At 42.0% G+C, this 23,609-nt stretch overlaps 1 protein-coding gene across 1 annotated transcript in view; it reads left to right on the forward strand.

Annotated features, from left to right (window-relative positions):
* The window catches only part of SH3RF3 (SH3 domain containing ring finger 3), a 241,159-nt gene extending 218,365 nt beyond the window's left edge, over positions 1–22,794 (forward strand). Inside the window, exons 9-10 of the mRNA XM_056499356.1 lie at positions 9,609–9,946; positions 19,546–22,794. Of these exons, the coding sequence (XP_056355331.1) occupies positions 9,609–9,946; positions 19,546–19,714 (507 nt within the window). The 3' untranslated portion in view covers positions 19,715–22,794. The remainder of the gene's footprint in view (positions 1–9,608; positions 9,947–19,545) is intronic.
* The last annotated feature ends 815 nt before the right edge of the window (positions 22,795–23,609 follow it).

Raw genomic sequence — 23,609 nt, forward strand, 5'->3', positions numbered from 1 at the left:
TTTATTGCATAGCACAATCCAGACATGCAACAAATTTGTGTTTCAAAGAGCACTTGAGGTTACAGATGTGAGTCTGTATGTAGCCTATGTGAGATGCTTCTCATTGGCTGCATTACTGGTGTTACCCTACTGTCAGCTCTAGCATAAAGCATGTCCTCACACATCTTGGGTTACCCAAATCACTTTAAGCCTGACATTTGAGCTAACATGTTTTGTCTCACAGTTGGGATAGAATGAGGCAATGGAGAACATTGGCTTGGGCAGCACATGTGACAAGTGGCAATTAGTTAAATCAGTGTAACTCAGTTGCATTTCATTACATGGTCATATCTGGAGATCATGTGGCAGGGAAAAAGAAAAGGGCTAAGCAGACAAATGAAGGGAATGCAGAATGGATGGACAGGATAGCAAAGTAAAACCAGGGTTAGTACAAAAGTCAACAAAAAGCCACAGTGCTATTGGTTCCTCTTCCCTGCTTATGCCCTAGTTATTCCCTTTGGTCAGCTCTGTTTCTCATTGCTGATCCTTTTTGCTCTGCACTTCATTTTAACAAAGAGGAATTTTATATTTCTAAAGAGCTGTTTTTAGTATAGAGTATTTGAAGAAAATGGTGGGGGAGAGGGTGGGTGTAGATGAAACTAGGAAAAAAGATGAAATATTAGTTTTTGCTGAAGAGAGGATGCTCTTATGACATGTGCTGCCAAGACCTGAGAAAGCAAGCTTTTTGCTGTGGCAAAGCTCTCTAGTAATTACAACCCAAGTGTTTTGGCATTTGGAAAGTGACAGTTCCTTGGTGACTTTACCAAAGAAATTGTCATTTACATGCCTGACACTGACAGCCACTTTCTTTGCAATACTTTAAAATTATTCTGGGTTTCTTTCTTAATTTTTTTGAAGAGCATACTTGATCAATTGATCTTCATGAGAGAAAACTACTTCAGCTATCTTAATGTGTCTAGGAGTAGTTCACAGGGCTGCTTGGAAATACAGTAGGAATGAAAATGCCTGTAGCACAGCTGGCAAGGGAGGTTACAGAAACCTCAGCTGCTTTGCCTGCAAAGCTTATGCACTTCAGTAATTGATCACACATTGGTGTGCAGGACAACAGTTCTGTCCTTGTGCAAGAGACATCCCAGTGGGGCCTGTGATGCCCATGGAAAAATAGCACCTGTGACTCCCTGCACACCCCTGTGTGCTCAGAGGCTGAGCTTCTCTTACACCCAGAAAAGAAGCCATCAGCTTGGGCATGTTAGTATCACTTGCTTTGTTTGGGATACGCTGTCATGATGGTAGGAGGGAGTAGAGACAAGGCCTGATGTTTTTAATGCATGAAAGAAATCAGATACTTTTGGGGAATGCTCTGATTTGATGCTGTGATGGCTGCCAAAACTGGAGGTCAGCCTTCAGAGAGCAAAATTTTCATGCTTGTGGCTTTGATGGTGTCAGGGACCTGCTTCTAAAATGTCACACCATCTGAAGGCACCTCTCATTTCTGTCCCTCGCTCAGTCCAGGCTGCCCCAGCAGCAGTGCAAAGCCCAGATAATTTTCAGAAATACTAGCAAGAGGAGCTTCTGCTTTGATCCCCTCTAGGCCACAGTCCATGCAAGTGTGATGTATTCTGTCAGTCTCAGCTGACTCCTCTTCCAGCTAAATGCATCTTTTAGAAGTTGCTTAATCCTAGGAAGAAATTATTTCACTGTAAAGAGTATACACACAAATTCTGGCAATTTTGCATTGTCCACTGACAGGCCTTTTTTTTCTTCCAATGGAGAATTGATTTTGAGAAGAGAATATACCTCCTGTGATACCTGATTTTTCCACAAGAAATCTTCCCTCCGAGTGCAGGCCAGCCAATACCATGTAGTTTGTTGGAAGTAATGAAATTACAGCCTGAGGAGGCACAGCTGCTAGAACAAGATCAACCAAGCAGGAATAGATACATCAGGGATAAAGCACAAGCTGGCCTCCACTAATCCAAACCATTTACCCTTGTGTTTCTGCTTTCCATAAAAGTACAAGTGTCACTTGCCTGTCATTTAACAAGATTACAAAGGAAGGGCAAGCAATTTTAACTCTTTGCTTCTGAAACAAAATCTATCCTTCATGAATGACTTCAGTCATTGATTCTCTTTCGTTCACTTGTTCAGTGAGTGAGGTTGCTCTGGCTTTCTGCAAAATGTGAGTGTTGCTCCCAGTGCTTCCCAGGACAATAAATCGTTTTCACTTCCTTAAGAGAGACTAGGAGCAGCAAGCTAACCAGTCAGTCTAAATCATCTTATTTAGAAACATTAATTTTAAGTATTTCATCTAGCAGTTAATTTATTTGTACATCTTTTTCTCATTTCAGAATCCTGTGCTGCCAGTCAAGCTGTGATAGATTATTCTCTAGTTTGAATAAATGAACCTGAAGTTTCACAAGAACGCTCATGGTCTGTCCAGCTCTTTTGCTTCAATTCTCTACAAAGTACAGTTAGTCTGTCACAGTTACCTAAATCATTTAGGTAGCTTGATTTATATTAAAACAAAGGTGTTAACATTTCTAGGTTTCACATTAGGTTAGGTCCTCAAGACACAGTGTATGATAGTTTAGGAGATCCCCACGGTAGCTGCAAGGAAGCCCTTGATGTGTACAAAGGCAGTGCAATGCCAGGTTAGGAAGCAAACTGGCATCCAAGAAGGAATAGAGTCTTCTCAGCCCTGTCACTGGTACTTTTGGGGCTCCTTGCAGTGAATGCAGCAGCCCTTGATGTGTGGTTTGCACAGCAGAGATGGAGCTGAGGAATCCAAATTGCAGTCGCAGGGCTGTGAAAGTGCTCTGGGGTTGCTGTTCCCAGCCCTTTGTGTCTCTTCCTTGGCTGACACTGCATCCTGATGGCTGCCTTTTGCCCTCTCTCAGACCCTTGCAGCTGAGGAAGTCTCTGAACAGCTGATTTCCCAAAGCTGAGAGGGCACAGGGGAGGATTAATTCCTGGTTTTGTCCTGTTTTCTAAGCTTTTGCCAAAATACCTGAATTTTTTACCATAGCAATAATTCTGAGAACGTTACTGTTTTTATGGTCTCTTTATAGCGAGGTGGAGTTACCCTGTGTATGCTCTAAGTACTGTTTCATTTACCTGTTGGGATTTACTAAAGCAGAGTTTGGATTCATACCACTGCTTTAATAGCCCTTGCTAGGTCTGTTCTCCATTAATTTGTCTAATCCCCTTTGAACCTCTTCATACTTTTGGCTTCCACAATACTATGTGCATGAAGTCTCCATTTAATTATGTGTTGTGAGAAAAAGTGCTTCCTATTTTTTCGTTTCAACCATTTGCCTGATAATCTCATTTAGGTTCCCCCTAACTCTTGTACTGTGGGAAAAAATCAATCCATTTCCCAAGTACTGTCTCCACAGGAAGGGATTTTGTAGGTCACTATTTCTTGTCAGTTTTCTGCTTTTCAAGCATGCCCAAAGTATATGCTGTATACCTCTCTATATAGGCAGTGTGGTGGGCAGAAGACTCAGCAGAGATCTCAGTGCTTTGAGCTGAACTTCCCTTACTTGTTATAGGATGATTGAAATCCAGTGGATTGCTGAGGAGAGAAAGAAGCTGGATGTCAAATATATAAGGATATCAGGCCTACTCCTTTCTTTTGTGTACCACACTTCAAAAGAAGAGGTGCACTAAAATTAGGACTGAACACATCCATCTGACCTTAGTTCTAGGGAGAGTGGCTCCTTGGAAGTAAGTGGAAATGTCACACAGGCTTCTTGAGAGCCATGGTTTCATCACTTCTTTGGTGGTGTTCTTGCATTTCAGTTTATCTGTGTACAGTTTTGAGTTAGTTCATCACAGCAGTCATTTTCAACTCCCTGTGCTGTGTTTCAGCTGTTCCTGCAAAAAAGTAGCACTAAAACTGCTACAGGTCATCTGTCCCTCCTTCACCATTAACAGTGTTAGAGTCTCTTTTACCTTCTACCTCTTCTGAATTCAGCAGCCTCCAGGAAGCTTAATGATAGCTGAGACTCTCTGCTTCCTCTTCAGTTGTTGGTTGGGTTTTTTTCACCTTGTCTTTAACTTTGCTGCAGTATTTGAAAGATCTAATATTCCATCTAAATTGAATATTGAAATATATTTTTAGATTCCCTCTTTATCTTTTTTTGTAGTCTCTAGAGCCTTGCATCCGCCTCAGTTGTACAAAAGCACATGATGAAGTGCCTATGTGCTTTGCTGTATTGGGACCTGAACATTAATTTCTTATTCTCAGTTTTATTTTCAAAACATTTAAAATTCCCAGTCAGGTCTAGCAAGACATTTTGCTTATTTCCCCCTGTTTTTAGTAGTATCTATCTTCAAATTCATAATAAATAAATATAATATTTTGTGCACATCTGTATGCATATTACTGTCAGTGGAATTTAAAAGCTAAAGATACTATGATCCTAAAATCCTTTTTGTTCCTTGGCATGTAAGATGTATACTGAGATTATAATAATAGGCTTGTGGCCAGGAGAAGTCTCCATTAAAAACTAAATTTTTGGCAAGTATTCCCATGCAATATATGATACTAAAATAGTCTTTCCCTAAAATCAGAAGAAATCTTGTAGTAAGTAGTTGCTGTTGTCTTATTTAGTATATCATTAATGCCCCATGAGAGATAGTGGCAAATTGCACATGATATATACATATCCAAAGATATTCCACACCTGAAGCTTCCCTTTGAGATTACATGGGTTTCGGGGATTTTGGCAGGGCTTTTTGACTGATTATCAAAATCTTAAGTCAAATAATTTTACAGATTTTAAAAATCCAGATAGCTTTTTTTTCTCAGAGACATAATCCAAAATATGAGCTACTGTTTCAATGCAAGCATCAATCACCAGAAGCCACGATGGAATCAGAATAAAAACACACTGTTCTCCAGCCACTAACTTACATTTACTCAAGCAGGCACTGACCAAGTTAAACAAGCAATAAAAGTGGTGTTTTGGGGGTACTGACTGATAGATGAGTTCCTGATTTGTGAGGGCATTTGAGCCCTCCTAGGGCTCAGGGCAGCATTTAAGCAGTTTTGTTTCTTTTTTCTTCATTTTTAAATGAAACCTCTTCTTTTCCCTCTGGCTCTCTTATCTATTGATGAAACTGGTGTTGCATGAGAAATTACCTCATTTCAATGACTGGAGACAGCTTTTCTATCAGCTGCACTAAGGTTTTCTCATTTGTTTAATGAACCTGGATAGGTGGAAAATTAAGTATTAGGAGCTACAGAGAAAAAAAACTAAACCAGAATCTTCTGTGTATTTGGGTGGTTTTAAAAAATATATCTGTATTAATATAGCCAGTACATGTAATTGGTATTTAGATTATGGCATGATTATTGCTTTGCAGACAGGGGACTCTGTTATCACTCAGTCATCAATGAAGTAGCTGCTCTCCGAGCTCATCTCATCTCTGAGGCTGAAAGAAGAGCTAGTTATTATCTTCAAGTGAGTTATTAATGAGGGGAAAAATCATCCCCAATTACTGTGAAGCAAAATATTTCAACATTTACATATCTCAGATTTTAATTTTGATCTAATCCTTCGTGAGTTCTTCATTATTCACTTTTCCAAACATTCTCACAGTGGTTTATCAAGAGGAACTTACACCTGTCCAAGTGCTGGCTTCCTAAGGGTATGCTGCAGGGTCAGTGCTGCCCATCCCATCCTTGTGCTCCTAGAGACTGATTTCCTCTGAGATTCCTTCATGCTGCACCATAGGAACAGAGCCTGCACTGTCAGCTGTGCCAGAGAAAAAATTCTGAGTTGTCTATACTGTCTGTGTTCCCAGACCATTTTTTTCCCTTAACTAGAAACAGCCTGGAATTTATTTATAAGGGCTAATTTTGTTCTTTTGCTTTTCTTTGAATCCTTTTGAAATTAATGGTTTGGAAGTTTTGACTCTGAATGTCCTAGAATAAAACCTGGGCAACACAAAGGTGATGATTTAAATTCATATAAACATGTGGGCAGTAACCAGGAGATGGGAGAAGTGCTGTCCACACTGTGAATCCATCCATCAACACAGATGTGAAGGTCTGACCTTGGCAGATTCAGGAGGCAGGGATGTCAAACACAGTTTGCAGTCAATTGGAAATGTAGCTACTAGACAAAGAAAACTCAATAATTACACAGCTGTTTCAGTAGATTACGGATTTCCTAGAAAACAATAAAACAACCATCTGTGAATGGCAAAAAAAAAGTAAACTATCTTTTTTTTAATTCAAAAACATTTCTGAAAGTCATCAGATATGTCCCCTGTAAACTTCTTATCTCTTTTCAAAAGCAACACAGTCTGTAACCAATTGGTGTAGATTTCTCTACAGCATTTATGTCCATTAATGCTTCATTGATTTACAGTGAAACTGCTGAAGGACTGTCTTGAATAGACATATAAATATTAATTTCTTGTGACGGATGGCTGCTATTACACTAAATATTAAATGAATTCATAATACTTGGACATTTGCAATAAATCACTACTGGGTCTGCATACTAACATCCCATTCCCTTTTTTTTTAATATATATTAAAGCTATGGAAAAGGGCTTGTTGCTCCCAAAGAAATGTAGAGCTTTGTAACACTAGAATCGTTAACGAATTCCGAGGAGTTTCAACTTAGTCCCATTTTACAGACAGAGGAAGGCATGTCGTGGTTTAGGTTGAACTGCTGATCACAGAGGGTTCAAACCTAATCTGTTTCTCATGAGAGACATCACAGTAAATTATCCGTTCCTGACAATCCTTCTTTTGCTTGAAATGCTCTGAGCAGCATCAGCAGAGGATCTAGCTGTGTGATAGCAGAAGGCTGAGAGCCAGACTCTAAGGGAGAAGGGCTGGACATGTTGTCTAATCTCCACACACACCAAGTGGTTGGTATCAGGTCACCTCTAAGTATCTCACCCAAGGCCAAGGATGGTACTGCTCAGGTTTCGACTAGGCTTAGCAATTGAATTAAGTCATCTTCTCTCTTCTGAGACCACAGATCTTAGTTTCAGAAGTCTAGTAAAATGCTCAGCAGGGGCTAAAAATAAATTATTTGTTTTTCCTTTTACTGAAGTAGAACAAAGGACAGAACAGCAAGTTCATTAGAGTTCTGTTTTCTAAGGGATAATAGCTTAATAGTAGAAATTTATGGCAGGCCTACCCCTGTAGAGTGGATGTTTTCTTGTAAACAAAATTGTATGACTGTCAGACTCATCTGCTTTTTAATGTGTAGATGGGTGTGAGTAAATGCACCTCCTTCATTCCAAATAGTTTTGCTTCTGTGCCTTAAACGGTCTAAGTTGTAAAAGGTTTTTCTAATGAAAATTTGCCAAGGTATTTAATTTAGAAGCTACCACATAGGAATATTAATTGTTCATTATACAGGGCTTTAGTTCACATAGTTACTTTGCATTTGCAAGACTGCCAATTAAAGAGGCTCAAAGTGCTCACTGCTGCACAATAGCTGTTTCCCAGAGCCCCACAATGGCTATTGTATTCTGTCACTGACCTTTGGGCACCTTCAAATGCATATTGACACAGGATGCTGGGATCATTAGAGCTATTGTTTCAGTGTGCCACAGGGAAAGAAGAGTTTTGCAACTTCATGAGGAGCTTTAAAATTTTATATAATGATGACAGCAATAATATTTCTTAATTAGACAGTGAGAAAAGAACCAAAGCATTTTTTTCTGGTGTTTCAGGTAAATTCCAGAATGCACATTTTTTTCCATATAATCCCTTCCCCTCAGGGAAATTTATCAGGGACATTTGGTCTGCTTTTTTGTTGTTTCCGGGAGAATTAATTTTTTTTTTGCCTGGTGGTGCTGCCATATAGCCAGCCTCTCTTAGCTTCCATGGATTCTGCCTGGGTGAAAATTTTGACAGGATGGATCCTTTCATCCTGTAAGTGCAAAACACTCTTTTAAAACATAACAAGTGGTATCCAGGATCTGGATGCACAGTTCAGACTCTACTCTTCAAAAATCAGTGGACTTTGGCTCTGTGACAGCAACTGTGCTTCATTTTATCTCTTCTGTGACTTGGTATCTAAGGTATTTCTGTTTTCTTACCATTCCATGACAGTTAAAGAGTGCAAACAGGAACTTTGGAAGCAGAAATACCAGATACTCCAAGTACATTTACTGTAGTAAATCCAAGCACCTTCTAAAAGCTTATATTTATTTTATTGTAGCCTTTCTCTTCTTTAAAGCTGCCTTGAGAAATTACTTCAGCAGTCAGAACATAAAAGAGCATAATTTTAAACCTTGCATGGGATATTTTGTCTACAGAGAATAAATAAATTACTGGTTTGTACTTCCAACAAGTATTCCTGCTTGAATATATAGAGAGAGTTTCTGTTCCATAAGTCTTCCCATTTCTGGGTTTGATTTTATCCCCTGGGATCCTATTATTGAACAAATTATCAAATACAGCTAAACTTCACAGCCCTGAGCCTCTGAAGATAGTTTGGGTAATGGCTTGCACTTCTGACAAAAGAGGAAGAAATCTAATAGACCTTTGCAAAACTTCTTGTATCATTTTTTAAAAATGGAAAAATTTGCTGCACAGCATTGCTGGTTGCAACTCTAACCTAGCATTGTGGAGCGTGTCCCAGAGGATGGCCAGTTTCTACATACAAACCTCTAGCCAAAAAACTTTCAAGGTGAAGGACACAGTATTTGGTATTTGTGTGTGCTTGAGGTAAATGTGCAGCAGGATTTCTCACAGTTATAAAATCCAAAAGGTTAGATGTGTTTCCTCAGGAACGCAGGCTAAACTTTTTTTTCTCCTTAATTGAAAGGAAGCTGTTACCATCTTTTCGTTTCTCTGTGTCAGAACTCTTTGGAGAATTTTGAAACCTCCCATGCACTGCCACCGCAATTGCCAATTGTGAATTCTGTGGTCTATCTTCAAACATGAAGGTGATGCCTTTACCTTAACACATGAGGGGAAGTGACCCACTTCTGGGAGGGAGACATGAATAGTTATTGCTGTGTGATGGAGGATGTAAAGGGGAGCATGTTCTGGAAAGAGGTGTTAAACCAGATTCTGTGCCTCCATTCTCCCTACTGTAAATCTGCATCAGGTAGTAAAAGAGGCAGTAATGATGAATGCTTCTCTTGCAGTGGGCTGGGATCTGAAATCTCTCCTAAGCCCACTGTGCATCCCAGCATAGATTTTTAGCCATAGGTCCTGACTTCTTACTTGTGGAATATATCTCTATTAAGGAACAGGAATCTTCTTGAAGGGAGAGGGCAGCACTCTGCTTGCTATCTTCTCTGCATGGGAAGTTGTATCTTTGCTGTACCAGTGTAGCTGCACTCTTTCTTTCAAAAGGCACATAATCGCTGCCTGGATAGATTAGATTGGGATAATCATTGCAGTATGTTTGGTCCTTACTTTACTGAATCAGTTGAAGCCCTTTTCAATGGGAAGGGATTTTCATGGGATCTTTATTATAAAAAGTTCAAGTTCTACCTGGATCCATGTCTGTGGCAGTTTTGAGAGGTTTCCTGCCTCACACATTGAGGTTTTCCAAAACAAAAGCAAATGGAGTTGGTATGTCTGCTCACTGCCCATGTTTTGTTTGGTTCTTTTGCAGAAGGAGAAGAAGAGTGGGCTGTTGAAACTTCTAGCAGGAGCATCAACAAAAAAGAAGTCCCGCTCCCCACCATCTGTGTCCCCCACGCACGACCCCCAGCCAGCCATTGAAGGAGTTCTGCAGGGGGCAGTGGGGCCTGAGCTGTCCTCCCTCTCCAGTCACGGCAGAGCCGGCTCATGCCCTATCGAGAGTGAAATGCAAGGAGCCATGGGGCTGGAGCCTCTGCACAGGAAAACAGGCTCCTTGGATTTGAATTTTTCCATCCCTTCACCTGCCAGGCCACCCCTCTCTTCCATGGCAGCTATTCGGCCAGAGCCCAAGCCTTTGCCCCGGGAAAGGTAAGTTGTGTTTCTCCTGTGTTCCCTGCCTGCATCCACAGGGAGCAATTGGAGGAGGGATGAAAATTTAGCTTGCTCAAGGGTTGTTGCAGTTTTGTGGATTGACTGTATGTGGCTCATCTGTCTTGTAGGAAGACAGGGCTTACATGCATGTGCCCACTGAAAATCATTTGGTACACCATGGATGTTTAAAGAAGTGTTTCAGAACACCTGTCCATGACGCTTCACAGCCATGGTTTAAATGTGGAGGATAGCAGTGCTTTCTCAGCTCAAATGGTATAAATGCTGTTGGCAAATGCCACATTTTAAATGGGATTCCCGTATTTTAACTTAAGGACTTGACATATTATTTCCCATCTGGACATGTCCTGTTTTGCAATACCAAAGAATGTTTCAAATTCTTCTTGTTTAGAGTACTTACAGATACGGCCATCTTCAGTGACCTTTTAGCAAAAATGTAGCTCGTTTCTAGAAAGGGGTGTACCCTCTGTGATTCTGGAGTTCATTTCCTGCTCTCCACCTTGGTACCTCAGAGTAACTGACTTAGCAAATTTGAAAAAAGAAGAATAGGAATACCAAAATACAAAAGCAGGTGGAGAGAGTGATAACTGATCAGAAAGGATCTGGGAGTTGCAGAAAAGATTTAGGTCTCCATGTGCAGGGTCACATTTGCTTCAGGTAAATATTTTCTACAAGACTGCAGCTTGAGCACTGGGAAAGAAATAGATATTACACAGCTACAGTGCTGTTGAAATGCTTTCCACTCAGAAGGTGATTGAGAAAAACAGGTTTTTACAAAAGCATTGAAGAATTTTCAAAAAGCTGTTCAAGGAACACTCTTAAATTGGTATTTAAAACAATTTTGAAATAACATTAAAATCACAGAAGTTGGAAAGAAATTAGTTTTGTCTTGAGTGTATGAAAGAGGCTGAAGGGAATGGACTGGGCAAGGCACCCGACCCTGTATCATGCTGGGATCATGAAGCAGATGATGGGACATTACAGGGACATACAGGACCGTCCATACCTTCTATAGTGTTTTACTGAAGGCAGGTTGGAATTCAGTTGAGAAGGTGACAGTGACACCATAATATACTTAAACTTTTCTAAGACATCTGGTTTGTTACCATAAAACCTCTTTCTGAGTAAACTGTACTCAACCAACCCAGCAGATACTAAGTGGATTGAAAATTGATTCACTGGCATCAAATTTAACTCTATATCAGAACTCACTAGAAAATGGTTATTAATGTAGGTAGTTCAGCCCAACAAGAGTGGGGTCCTGAACCTGAACTGTCAACATAAAACCTTTGCTGTTGCAGAAGTGGGAGGTAGGTGATGGGTAGTGCAGATCTGTTGGTACAGAGCTAATTCAGCTACTGGTCAGGTGAACACAGAATAACTGTGTGTTTCCCTGATGCAAAGTGAAGTGGACTCAGAGAAGCATCATAAGAAAAATAGAAGATTTAAAATTACACACTTGCAATGAGAGACACAGGGTGCTCTGGTACACGTGGTAAAGAGTGTAGGGATGGCATGGTAACAGTCTGTAAGAGATTGCAGTCAGGACAGACATGGGAATATTCTTACACTAGATTTGGCATTTTTTCTGAAAGAGATGCTTTTGTTCAGGTGCAGCTGTTAGACTTGAAGCAGAAATAAATACAGGCAAGTCCTTCAGCATTGTAATGAAGGCAGTGAGAACAGACTATTGCAGTAGTCTCTTGCCTGTAAAATCCATGAAAAAGTAATTTAGTAAAAGGAGTGAAAAACCAATCCCTATTTAGGCACACTTAATTTGGTCTATATCAGTTCAGATTAATGCTATAAGAAAAGTTAAATCAATATAAACCAGATTTATCACGAATGTAACTAAATCAGTGGGCTGCTGCACCTTTAGTTAACTGTAACCATGAAGAGAAGCTGGGGAGTACAGCCCCTGACATCTCCAGAATTAGATGTTAATATGCTGCTCTCAAAGCTTTATTACAGAGAACTTCAGACACATTATTTAATATGCCAGGGCTAGTCCCATACCCTACAAATTTCTCAGTCTACCTCAGGGTGGTCCAGATAGGGAAACATTTAACTGATGACTATTTTAAGTGGCAGAATAGAACCAGTGACACAAAGGTTACCTGCATTCTCTTAGCTGTGCTGGAATCAGGAGCAAATAGATTTAGAGTGCTAAAACTGAGTAAATGCTTCCAGCTGCAATATATGGTGATAAGGAACTTTGATTTTATGTATTTTGATTCCTAAGTCTTAAATTTGAAAATAAGCTATAATTGAAGTAACCATAATTATACACAGCAGGCAAGATTTTTTAATTGATTTATGAATTAACTTCCGTATCATTGGTGTATCTGCATTCCTTAACTGATCATACAGGTTTTTTTCATGTCCATAATGGGAAATATTAATTACCTTCATGCACTAGGAAGGATAATGCTTAGTCCTGGAATAATCTGAGCAGATACATTAAACACTTGTCTGCTAGAAATTCATCCCACATCCATCTGTGCTCATTAAATAATCAAATTTCTCAGAAGTACCAAATTATACTTTTTTTAAAACAAATTACGGTTTTCAAACCACTTGTTCTTTTCACATCTGGCAATGGAGCAACTTGCATTCAACGTCACTCAGCTCTGTATTTTGCTTGTTTGCATTTTGGTGCATTTCATCCGCACAGTAGGAGCAATTCTCTGAGAAAGAAAAGGGAGGAGAAGGAAAAAAAGGTTAGATAAACAGATTCAGATGCTGGAAGAAATTTTAAAAAGCTGCAAAGCATTTCAGTACACTTAGCTGTACTTGGCTTTCTGTCTCCCAACGCCCATCTGTGCACACAGAAACAGAGCACTGAAAGGTTGGAAGAAGTAGCACATTCCTTAATATTTACGGCATTCAAAATGAGGCTCATGCAGGCAGCAGAGCACCGCTACTTTTCCTATAGAGGTTGGCTTGCAGCTCCAGCACTCGCCACATCCAGGTTACTGATCAAACCCAGTGCACCAAGAGGTGCATTAGAGGGCTCTGATTGCTTGCAGCTCATTCACTGGTTAAGGAATTAATTGCCTATTCTGCTGCCTGACAGTGCAGACTCTTCCAGGTAGACAGAAAGGTGAAGCGTCACCCTCTCAGAGGTGCTGTTAGTGTTTATACTGTCCTTTTTTTTTTTTTTCCTTTTTTGTACATAGAGAAGAAAACAATTTTCTTCTTCTTGATATTCCAAAGCCTGGCTATGGATGACTGGATTAGGAAGGAAATTGCTCCTAGCTCTCTTGTCATTTAGCTTTCATATTTGTCTGATTTGCTGGGGTAGTCAGAGCCCATCTCTGCCTTCTGGGTGTAGTTTCCAGTACCAGTTTATAAAACCACATTCCTTCAGATGCTCTCTGCCACAAAGCATCCAGCAATCCCAGCAGCAGAGCAGAGAAATTTCCCAGGTGGTGTCCTTGTCACTTCATGTGGCAGTGATTGACTGCCAAGTGAATGCCCCGTCAGGCTGTGTGTGCCCCACACATTTTTCCACCTACTCCTCCATCCAGTTTCTGCTGGTGCAAGAAACAGGACCAGTACAGGGACACACTGTGGTGAGGCAGGCACCGGGCCAGAACCTTGCCCACATCCCACTGACACTGTCAGCTCCCAGGAGGGGTGTGCTGTGTGCCTGGCAGCACCAAAACAAAGTGCTTCCCTTGCCACCCCCTTCAAGAAAATGTGACTGTACATTAAGCAAAACAGGAGAGTTGAGTGTGCGTGTGTGTGTGAGTCATGTTCCCCTCACTGCCTGGCACTGTTCCCAGAGGCGAACCTGAGTAAAACATGTCACGCGTTGTTGACTCTTTTATAGTAACTGGCACTAACTCTGCTGTGTTATATTGTGATAAAGCAGCTGTGGCCAGACTTATTGTCACGACTGGCATATCTGTACTGCGTTTCTATGGTTTTTGTGCAGCCTTCAAACAAGTTATAACCACACCAGTGCTGCAGAATGAGATGGGAGCAGTAAGTTTGACCTTTAAAATAGATCCCTCTGTGTTTCCATGTATCTTTCTACAAATCACTGCCACATTAGAAATTGAGCTCCCAGTTCAAGGAAGCATTCAAGCATGTGCTTAACGTCTATTGACTTCAATTTTGCTGTGCTCGTATGTCTTCTTTGCCAAAAAGGAAAGCAGAAGAAGGGTTCTTTTCATTCCTGGAACGTGATACTAGATAAATGACCCAAGGAGTAATTTCTGACTGGACAGTGACGTGTATTCACATGGTTAAGTGCTTCTCTGAGTAGGGATACCTGCGTTAGGACTGGGAACCAGCCATCTCAGAAATTGAATCCTGAGATATTTCCAGCAGAAAGATAAAAGACCCAACTGAGACTTGTTCTTCTAAGGCTGTCGATTCAGTCACCATACTATGGAGAGGCAGGTTTTGACTTGTAGTGTGCAGAGGTGCCTTGCAGGTCCCTGCAATTTGCCAGTGAAAGGATGAAAAAACAGAGTTCCACTGGTAAACAAGAGCAGTGGTTAACTGGGCTAGATGCTCCATTGGCACTGATTGTCCATTGCCTCCAAAACTAACTGTGTATCTCTAATGCATAAAAGACCTGTTGGAGTCACAGGACTGGACTCGTGCAACCTGTCCTTAGTGCATGATATTTTAAGAAACAGGAACTTGCACTAATTAAATTCAAACACTCTAAATGGGATCAGACTGGAGGTCAGCCCTGCAGACCTAATTTGCCTCATTGCAAATTTTCTTAAGTTGCTCTAGTTCCATCAGTGTCCTGAATACACTCAGTGAATATTTGTTTTTTTTTAGTGTCCATGGCTGAGTTCAGCCATTTATTTCTGATCAGTTCTGATCAATACCATTCAGTGCCTGCCTGCACACTGACAGAGGGCCTGTATGAATCATTTAGACCAGACACGACTCCTACACCGCCAGTGTGCATGAGATGAGTCTCTCTCTGCGGAAAGTGTGGCACGAGGCTTTACAGCTGAAGGAGTCTACACTACTCAGTGCATTTTGTCATGGCCACTTGCTAGAGATATTCCAACCTCTGCAAAAGGTGGGATAGCTCTCATGTCAGAGCCTTGACTCACATCCAGAGCTGCATCTTGTGCACTAAATGAAGCAGACATCCTACAGGAAAAATAGTATGCAATCATATAATAAAAGATTATATTGCAAGGCAGCAGAAGTAAAGTCATGGACCATTTTATTTGCCTTTTTTTTTCATCTCAGGTGCATGGGTGTGAAACGCATGTGCTTTTAAGGTTGTAGATGTCTTTATGTATCTACACACAATATTTTTAATCACTTTCCTTCTTTAAAAGAAACAAAACCAGAGCTTCCATTATGTGACATCTGAGGTTAGGAATCTTATTTGCAACTTCCAGATTTCAGTAGGAGTAGCAAAGGGAGGGCTGGGTGGGAGAAGTATTTCTTTTGGCTGTGAAAACAAGTGCTATGAAGATGGGACAGGGGAATTGCAAGGTCTTTGCTGACAGCAGAGGATGGACCCATTCCCAGCTCAGTGAGATGCTGCCAGGGTGCCCATCCCACCCTCAGCCCCAGTGCCAGCCTGTACTGATACCATCTCCTACTTCTTGGGATGCCATGTCCCTGCCCCAGGCTCCCTCCCACCAAGGCTTTTTGCTCTCCCAGACTCAGCTCAGCAGAGCTTCCCCCCTCAGCAGCCATACCCACACCTTCCATCATGGCTTTCAGTTTTCATCATGGTCACGTTTCTTCCTCTGCTCCCAGTTTTTCTCCCATCAGCCTCCCTCTTCCTCCACCTTGTCCCTTACTTTACCACATTCTCCGGGTCCCCCGTTCCCTGACCTTGCTGGTCCTACTTGCACCTCTCCTCATGTATTATCTCTTGTGCACCAAGGACCCTTCCCAGGCCGCTGCCCATCCTGGACAGCAGCCTCCAGGGATGAAGTGACCAATCCAAGGATGCCACATAAGCCAGCAATGGAAATGTCCAACATCAAGTCTGTCCCCTAAGAGAAAAATACAAGAGAGGCCCAGTGCTAAAAAAGGAAGAGAAATGCAACCTCTGTGGTCCCACAGAGCTAGGATAGCTTGGAGCATGAATCAGCAGAGATTTTACTTTCAGTGCTCATACAAGCCTAAACCTGTGCTATTTTGAGGTGGTTTTAATGTTTTTAACCTGGCTGAGACTGAGTGATTTTCTGAAGGAACACCATCCCTGACATTCCAGTGGGACCACAGGACAGGTCTTTACTCCTAAATATAGGACCTGAGAGCAGTTTGTGGAAGTGCTCATATGGGTCCTGCTGGTGCTGCAAAACCCCTCATTATTCTTGAAAATGATGAGGCCATTGGGCTGTATGTTGGACCCTCACCCTGATATAGCCAATTGCTGAAGAGAATTTGGGCCACAGTGACCAACATTTGGCAGAATTATAACTATATCAGATAGATTTGCACAATTTACAAGAGAAAATACCAAATACTGTTAATAGTGGTCAGAGATGGTTGCCACACTTGTCATTATAATTGTTGCCCAGCTAATTAGCATTTTTGAAAATTGGTAATTTATAGGTGGAATGTGACACAGACAAAATTGTGAAGACTGAGACCCACCTAAAATGCCAAGCAACAGTTTGGTATAGGAAAACCTACAGTTTTATAGCATCTTCTCGAAAAGGGGACAAAAGGGGAGATATAAATAGAAGCATCCCAGACTGCCTTTTTGGGAGTGAGGGAGGATGTCTGGGAGAAGAGACCTTTTCTGCCAAAAAACTACGGCTAATAGCTGTCCTTGCAAGTCCATGGCAGAGGATAAGCGAGGCTGAGGTGCCACCTGGAGGTGTGGAGGGGTGGCACAGCTCCCTATGCCAGCGCCGTGCCGGGATCTGCCCCTGCAGCCCCCACCAGGCTGCCTCTTCCAGGCTCTGCTTCAAACCTGTCGAGGGAAAAGGCATCCCATCTTTTTCCATCTCTCACAGAGGAGTTCTTAAGTGATTTTCAAGGTCTTTCATAGCTGGCATTTTGTTATTCTATCAAAAACTTCTTTGGTACTGTCTTGTGAGGTACTGTAGTTAATTAAATTTAAACCATAGCATTTAGGGTTTCCTGAGTGGGAAAAAGCACCTCATTTCATAATGCAGTGACTGAGATTTATTTCTCTAAATTGCCAAGAAGATGCTGTGTAGAACCCCTTTTATGACAAGCGAGTGCATTCCTATTGAGTGTGGTCACCTGTCTCCTCATGTGAACCATTTAGGGACTAGCAGCTCATCACTCTGAGGACGTAGTTTTGCTTTAAAAGGAGGTGTCTGTGCTTTTGGTATAACATGAGGTGCTGGCAGTCCCAGCTGGGTCTTCAGAGTGACCCTGCCCAAGGCACCACCTTTTTCTGAGTTTCTGTTTCCTGACTTGTCAGAACAGTCTGTGAATACCTCCACAGCACTCAACTAACATTGAGGTCCAACCTTTTTTTTTCTTTCTCAAGGCCTCTTTAGTTTCTGACGCAGAACTCCAGTGTGCTGTGATTGTGCATAAGAGTAGTGAGATCTGAAACTTGGCATCATCTTAGCTGAAATTGTTCCACTCTGATAATTTAATTAATCAACACTGCAGCAGAGTGTTTGAAATAATGTGTGCATTCATTTGCATAATGAGTGTAATTGGCAAAGCTTCATATTATAAGGGTAGCAGTTCCACAGATGATAGCTTGATAGACCATTTTCCTGCACACGTTTCAACCCCTGTTATTTGCTTTTCCACAGAGGAAGGAAGTGACAATTAGATTTATTAGCCAAGGTACAGAGAGGATCGGCAAATTTTTGATGGCACTTGAACACATATATTTACCACTACTGTATTGCTCTGTCAAGATAAAAAAGCCATAGTCAGGTATTAGAACAGAACCCCTGCTCCAAATGGAGTTTAATGCTTTTCCAAGTAATGGGTTGTTTGGCTGTGGAGATCTCCAGGCATAGCTGATATTTCCAGTGTCATGCCAAAGTGGAGTGCCTGGTTTCAGAACTGAAGTCACTAGGCACCTGAGCAAAGTCTGCAAAGAAAATGGGTGACTGTCACTGGAGAGCCCCTTTCTTTGGTAGTACCTCACCGAGAATAGCCTCAGAGCATGGTCCACAGCCTCCAGGGCATGTTAAAGTCCCCAGGGACAGGATATTACCTTAAATCAGTACTCACCTTGTAACAAACAGGACTCAGGCACTGGTGGCCAGCAGCAGTTGTGAATATATTAATTCTCAGGAGATGGGCTGCAGGTAATCAATTGGTAACTTTTAACTATCTTACTATATTCATTACTTTGCAATTAGCAAGACAGTTATTGACTGTTAACCAAATGCCAGATGACTACAGAAGTGCTGAAGGTAAAAAAACACAACTGTGCAGTAGAAATATATTCTCTGCTCTGCACACAAGTGCGTTGATAGAAAATGGCCCAGTCTGTGCTCTCAGAAGGACGCCTGCTGATAAGCTCTGAGTGCAGAATAGCTGTATCAGGCTCAGACACATCATTACTTCATTGAAATGAAGTGACACTTGAAAACTAAGTTCCCAGAGAGCCCTGTGAATGGTTCAAAACTGGGGCTCCCCGTTGGTTTGGAGAGTGCTTTGAAAGTCACTTGATACCTCTCCATTTTAGCTTCCCTTCCAGGTTTGAGGGACCCCAAGTACATTCTCAAGAAACATAAGAAGAAAAATATGAACTGCTTTAGCTAACTTCTGCTGGTTTCACAGGCAGTGGGAACATTGCAAACCCCATTTCTCATCATCAGTGGACAAGGGAAGAGGGCATATCATATGTCTGGACTTCTGTAAGGTCCTTGACATGGCCCCTCAGAACATTTCTCTCTAAATTGGAGGAGGATGGATTTCATGGGTGGACTGTTTGGTGGATCAGGAATTGGTTGGACAGTCATATCCAGAGTGTCCCAATCGACATTGGTGACAAGTGGTGTCCCTCAGGGGTCCACACTGGGACCAGTGCTGTTCAATATCTTCATCAATAACAAAGATGGTGGGATTGAGGGCACCCTCAGGAATTTTCCAGATGACACCCAGCTGATTTATGCAGTTGGCATGTGGGCTCTGAGCAACCTGCTTGAGTTGAAAATGTTCCTGCCTCTGGCAGAGGGATTGAACAAGATGACCTTTAAACTCTCTTCCAGCCCAAACTGTTCTGTCATTCTGTGATGCTATGATTTTTGGCTGGAGCAAATGCAGAGCTGAATAAGATGTTACAGCAGAGATGCAGCACCAGGATAAAGCAGCCAAGTCCTGGCACAGGCTCAGCAGGCAGCTGGAAGCAGGGACACCATGAGTGGTCCATGCATTGACAACATGTTCCTGCTTTCATGGACTGGCTCCAGAGTACATCCTGGTCAATTGTCCAGCCAAGCGGGCCAGAAATTCCCATCTTACTCAGTTTTAGTAGAAAATGTAGCTGCATCACATACAACTAGTGTGTGAAAATGTAACTTATGGATATTTCCAAAAGTTTTTTACCCAAGATCTCCAGTACTGGTGCCCAGCAGCTCCCATTAAGTGCAGCTTAACCAAGTGTTTGCACGTTTTCCCCACAGGTACCGCGTTGTGGTCCCGTACCCGCCGCAGAGCGAGGCGGAGATCGAACTGAAGGAAGGTGACATTGTGTTTGTGCACAAGAAGCGGGAGGATGGCTGGTACAAAGGGACGTTGCAGAGGAACGGCAGGACGGGCCTCTTCCCCGGGAGCTTTGTCGAGAGCTTCTGAGGACGAATCGCCGCTCTCTCAACTGAGGAGCTTTCAGGGGAAACTGCATAGCACAAGAAGAGACAGCAAAGAGAAACTGGACTGATAACCACTGCCATTTTTATTTCCAAAGACTTCCCCCAGGCCCTTCAGTCTGCAGCTCTGGAGACACAGTGTCCCGCTGTGCTCCTGAGACCGTGTGCGGTGCATACAGTGATACGTTGAAGTAGTGCCTTCCACCTGGAATCACAGACTGAAAGGACGCCCATCTGGACTGTAATGACTAAACTCTGGCTGTTAACCTTTTGTGTAAATTATAGAGAAGATATCTTTAAAAAAATTAAGAGGAAAGCTGTTATATTGCTGTAACTTATTTGTCAGAGCTGCAGTGTTCTTATTACTGGCCTATGCAAGACGGATTTGAGAGTTCAAGGAGGTGTGCTAGGAAGCTCTTAAACTGGGATTTTGTTTTTACCAAGGGAAGAAGAGGGGAGGGTGGAGAAAACCCCAGCTAAAGATCAGTGCATCATTGTGCAAGTCAGAATGAGGGGTCCAAAATGTTAATGTCATGCTTTCTATATACCTCAAAGATATGCTGCGCAGGTTTGTTGGTGCGTGTCGGTGTTAAGTACTCAGAGTGCCACACCACCCCGTGTCCTGGCACTGCTGCCAGGGAGGTCCTGGAGGAAGCACGGCTCCACCATTAAACTGTGGTTATTTGAGCAGAATCCCTTTTGCCTGTCTTCTGCCCGTACTATATGCAGCATGGATTTTTGTCCTTCGGTATCACTTTCCATTGCTTTTTTGTACGACGTACCTTTTTACTGTAAGAATTGCTCTACTTTATATATATTCCTACTAGATCAGACATTTCCTCTTTTTCATACATCTGGTGCTATTTTTTTTAATTGTTAAAGATTTGGTTAAACAGAGAGGCTGCAACAAGATTTGCATTCAACATATGAAATTAGAAACGTACCTGAAGATTGAGATCAGACTGCTTGTTCTTGCATCATAGAGGAAAAGAGAAAAAGCTGCATGGTCACCGATAAATATACCTGGGGGGGCTGCCTGTGGAGCACACACATGCTTGCTCTCTCCTACATATTTAGAGTGGCTGAAGACCCATGCTGAAGCACAGCGTTCTGTCTGGAGAGTGATAATGACTCCAGAATTGGAAGTCATTCCCAGAGGAGTAATTTTAATTGACTTTTTCATGGCAATAAGAAGAACACTGCAGGTTCTAGCACACACAGGGACCTTGGAGTTTTCCTCTGTTGTTGCATGACAGAGACGAGAGCTGATCTGTGACAGCAGTAATTAGTGTTATGGAAATGTGATTTCTTACTGTAGAAATGTACAGTTCTGGAGACTGTTGGATTTCTTAACGTCGTCAAGCTACAATACAAACTGTGTCAGGCAATATAAGCTTCCATCTACCAGGGACTTAAAGGTGCAATAAATGCAAGGTGAGTTTAGCCAGTAATTTGTATGAAAAAGAATGAGAAAAAAGTCATAATGGAATTGTTGAGAGTATTTAAAAAGACACCGACTCTTGAGGAGTGAATCATGTTGAAAGGCCTTTCATAGCTGTATCCATACCTTGCCTCTGATAGCAGCTGGCTGTTTGCCAAAGCCCACATGTGGTGGGTGTTTGAAAGCATGTTGGAGGCACTGTAACCTGGAGATGATCTTATTAAAACAAAGAGGCCCGGTGGGTGAGCATCATCACTGCGTTACCAGTATTTCATATGCAAAGGTGTAAGTTTTGTTTTCATTCAAGCCGTGTGTACTAGTACATATCAAAACCCATGTAAGTGAGCATTCCTGTTTAAGTTCAGCTCTGTGACTTTGTTCTCTGTAAAATAAGTTCTTCTTGCTGTCACATGTTAACAAACCAATTCCAGAAACACAGTTTATGGCCAAGTATAGCACCTTCAAACCGGGAGGCTTCACTTTCAGGGTGTTTCTTTTTATACTTGATGTTGCCGCATCTGTTGATATTCCAGATTGTAATGAGTCAGTCACTAAAAATTTAGTTACTGTTAAGAGGAAATTGACTTTTTATAACCAATCAGAGACTGAAGAAATGTCTTCTGGAAAGACTTGCTTGAGGTTAGAGCCATATCTGTTCCACTTATTTGGTCCAGGTCAGAACTGGTGTCGCTGCACCTCAAACAGTAAACTGCACAGTTAGGCAGTCAGCAATGCCAAAATGTGTGTTATTGATTTCAATAAAAATTCTGGGTTAGATCTGTCAGAGATGAGATTTTTTTCTGACAACTTACAGTAGTTAAAACGCTCTTAAAATTCTGTTCCATGGCTATTTACTACAGTCAGAAAAATGAAACAGGATGGCAGCTTGCATGCTGCCTATTCTGTTTAGCCAGATCTAAAATGGTTCCAGATTTCCACTGTTTTATGCTTAACTTTAAGAGGACAAAAGTTGGTGTGTGAGAGGATCAAGGAAAACATGCAGATGTCATATCATTAAATCAGTGCTTTAAAATATATTTTGCAAGGAGGATGATGGTTTTTTGAATGTTCAACAACCCTTCCAATCATACCTTCCTCTAGGAAACATGTGAGGGGAAGGGGGGAGGAGGTGTTCTATTTTGATAGCAGCTGTTTCTGGGCCCTCTTTATTGCTTATCACAGTTTGGGTTACTGAGTAATAATCTTGGACAAATCACTTCCATGCCAGGAGCACAAGTATTAAGGTGAACTTAATACAGCCCAGTGATACAAAAACATGACCCAGTGCCATTCAGAAAGTCCTGAGAGGTTTGACTCATACTGTGGTTCTGGTTTTTACTTGTAATGCCAGGAAAAGAGGGAGGAGGGGGCATCTCCATCTCCTGCAACAGGGCAGGGAAAAGAAAAGATTCCTTCTGGTGGCCTCAGTTTGTAAAATGCCAGGTTTGTTCTTCTAGAAATGGGTTCAAGTAATTGAACAATTCCTTTGAACTTTGCACAGCTCAGAAAATGTTTTTGTTATACATGAATGTTAACGTGGTTTAGGAAATGTTGGCAGATATGAGTACAAATGAACTACAATGACTGTGTTTCTGATTCTTTAAATAAAATAAGTATTAAGGCAACTTGACTGAGGTTTCTTTCTCTATTAGACAACAAGGTGAACAAGCAGGTAAGCAGCTCTGAGGTTTGCAAATAAAATAGGGAAGACTCCTCTGCAAACCTCATAGTAATTCCCACATAAATGAGACCTGTTAGGGGTAAGAGATACCTGAACAGGAGTTAGAATCTCTGCTTCTTCTTTTGGCACATCTGGGATTTCTTCAAAGTCTTGAGAAGTTAACAACTTACTTGTGGAGAAGAAGTGTGTAGGTCCAGAGAAAGAGAGTACAGGCCAGGAGGAGGCAGCAAGGTGGTAAGGGTAAGGATGTGGCAGAGACACCAGGAGGGGATGTGGAAGCAATAAACTGGCAAGGAAAAGAGCAGCCTCTAATAGTGTTAATGGGCTTCAGGGGTGCTCTGAGATCACCTGGGGGGCTGAGCAGGTTTGCAGGCAGAAGAAAACCCCTTTCCTCCTGCCCTGGGTAGGCTTGGGTGTGATGTCAACAGGGTCCACTTGTCCTCCGGTGTCCTTCCTTGGCAGCATACAGCCATGGAACTGGAGGAGAGGGAAGGAGCAGGTGTACCCTGGGCAACTGAATGCCCCTTTACTCAGGTGAGGGGTGTAAGCCCATTTTTGGACAAGGCCTGAGATTTCCATTCAGCAGCACAGTGCAGTGCATCTGGAAGGGGAACATGAGTCCATGAGTAGGTCAGGATGTATTTGCCTTGATTTGGTGGGAGACATCTCTGGAAGAGGCATCCACAGGTGGTGATTCTTTGCACAGTTAGGGAGCACACAGGGCAGGGGTGAGCAAGGCACAGCTCACTCACCAGGGCA

Source organism: Oenanthe melanoleuca, chromosome 1 (genome assembly GCF_029582105.1).
Source record: "Oenanthe melanoleuca isolate GR-GAL-2019-014 chromosome 1, OMel1.0, whole genome shotgun sequence".
In the NCBI taxonomy this organism is placed as follows: Eukaryota; Metazoa; Chordata; class Aves; order Passeriformes; family Muscicapidae; genus Oenanthe; species Oenanthe melanoleuca.